Source organism: Rhinoderma darwinii, chromosome 1, assembly GCF_050947455.1.
Source record: "Rhinoderma darwinii isolate aRhiDar2 chromosome 1, aRhiDar2.hap1, whole genome shotgun sequence".
Classification (NCBI taxonomy): Eukaryota; Metazoa; Chordata; class Amphibia; order Anura; family Rhinodermatidae; genus Rhinoderma; species Rhinoderma darwinii.
Window position 1 is genome coordinate 412,888,595 of NC_134687.1, and position 1,955 is coordinate 412,890,549.

The window sequence follows — 1,955 nt, forward strand, 5'->3', positions numbered from 1 at the left end:
ACAATTGAAATGCTGCGGTCATGTTTGACCGCGGCATTTAAGGTGTTAAACGGGCGTAATCAAAGTGATCTTTCCGCCCATTGCAGTGAGGTGTCGGCTGTATAACACAGCTGTCACCCGCCGAGTATGGAGCGAGCTAAGCTGGTGAGCCCGCTCCATACTTCCCCTTAATGGCTGTCACATACTAGTACATGAAATGTCGTTAAGTGGTTAAAGGTTCTTTCTGATGGACCTCTGTACAGAATAAATGAATAAAATATGCATTAGACTCATATATTTTCTTTGCATTTATATGTTGAAGCTCTACACTGCAACCCTTGTTGATAAAGCGTGAGAAAATTGACTCATTTCATAACATATCAGATCACCTGGTAAACGCACAAAAATCCAATCTTTTAAGGTCTACAATGGGGACTTGTAATGTAACAGAAGTAACAGAATTTGAGTTTGTGATTTTTGCCTTTAGTCCAAGTCTTCAGTACTTTATCTTCTTATTTTTTCTGCTGGTTTATATCTTACTTCTGAGTGGGAACATTTTAATCATGTTGACCATCAGAGCAGATTATCATCTCCATAATCCAATGTACTTCTTCCTTGGTAAACTCGCCTTCATCGATCTCTGCTATTCGAGTGTAACTGTGCCCAAGATGTTGGTTGATTTCCTTTCTGAGAGAAAAACTATTTCATTCAATGGCTGCATCACTCAACTTTACTTTTTCCACTTCTTTGCCTGTGCAGAATGTTTTCTTTTTACGGCTATGGCATATGATCGCTATGTAGCTATATGCAAACCCCTCCAATATTCATCCATCATGAATAAACAGCTCTGTCTATGGATGGTAGCAGCAACCTGGGCTATTGGTTTTATTCACTCTAACATTCAGACAATAATAACAATGGGTTTGCCGTTCTGTGGCCCTAATGAAATTAACAGTTTTTTTTGTGACATCCCACCACTGATCAGGCTTGCATGCACTGATACAACCATGATTGATGCTATGATAGTGGCCAACAGTGGGATTGTATCACTAGGCTGCTTTTTGTCTGTTTTAATATCATATATTGGCATTGCTCAGACTATCTTTAGAATTCGAACAGTTAAAGGAAGACGCAAAGCCTTTTCGACCTGTGCTTCCCATCTTACAGTGGTAACTTTTTTCTTTGGACCTTGTGTCTTTATTTACATGAGACCATCTAAGTCTTATCAAGCTGATGAAGTGGTCACTGTGTTCTACACCATCATAGCACCTATGCTGAATCCAATCATCTACACCTTGAGAAATGAGGAGGTAAAAACGTCTATGAAAAAACTGTGGGGGAGAAAAATCAAATAAACTATAGCAGGCATGACATTTTATTGAAGTGTCTTACACAACCCGTCAGTAAGGTACAATAAGTAAACATACTCTATAACCCCTTGAAATAACAAAGGTAGAATATATGGATAAGGAAAAAAATTTTGATTGTCTAATGAAAGGCACTAGTAAAAAAATGATCAAATACTGATATGGGGTAAAGTATAAATACTATATAAACGTTTGAAAGGGATTTTTTTTAAAATAAAAAGGTCAATCAGTATGTTTGGTGCAACTTTATAATTATTTTTTATTAAAAATTCTTCTTACTTTTAGAGATACAGCTGCTCTATATTCTGCAACCAGAGCAGCTGTATTGTGCGCGAAGACCTAAATCCGTCTGGTCTGCAGGACTGATGGGTTCAGTGTGTCACGCAGGATCCATTTGAAATCGATCACATCTAAGTTATGAACTTAGATGTAATCGTTAACAGCTCGATCCTGCATATCAGAGACACGCTGGACCCACTTTCACTAAACCTGTCAATCCCGTGGATCAGACTGGTACAGGATTTAGCGAACGATACAGCTACTCTGTATGCAGGATATAGAGCAGCTGTATCTCTAAAAGTTAAAACTATTTTTAATAAAAACTACTTA

General features: G+C 37.9%; 1 protein-coding gene across 1 annotated transcript; it reads left to right on the top strand.

Moving 5' to 3' along the window:
• The first annotated feature begins 407 nt into the window (after positions 1-407).
• On the top strand, positions 408-1,334 carry LOC142742812 (olfactory receptor 4E2-like). The gene has a single exon (XM_075852945.1). It carries the CDS (start codon positions 408-410, stop codon positions 1,332-1,334), a length of 927 nt encoding a protein of 308 aa, XP_075709060.1.
• The last annotated feature ends 621 nt before the right edge of the window (positions 1,335-1,955 follow it).

Coding starts and splice junctions, on each gene's coding strand:
- LOC142742812 (XM_075852945.1), top strand. CDS start 408: ATGGGGACTTGTAATGTAACAGAAGTAACAGAATTTGAGTTTGTGATT.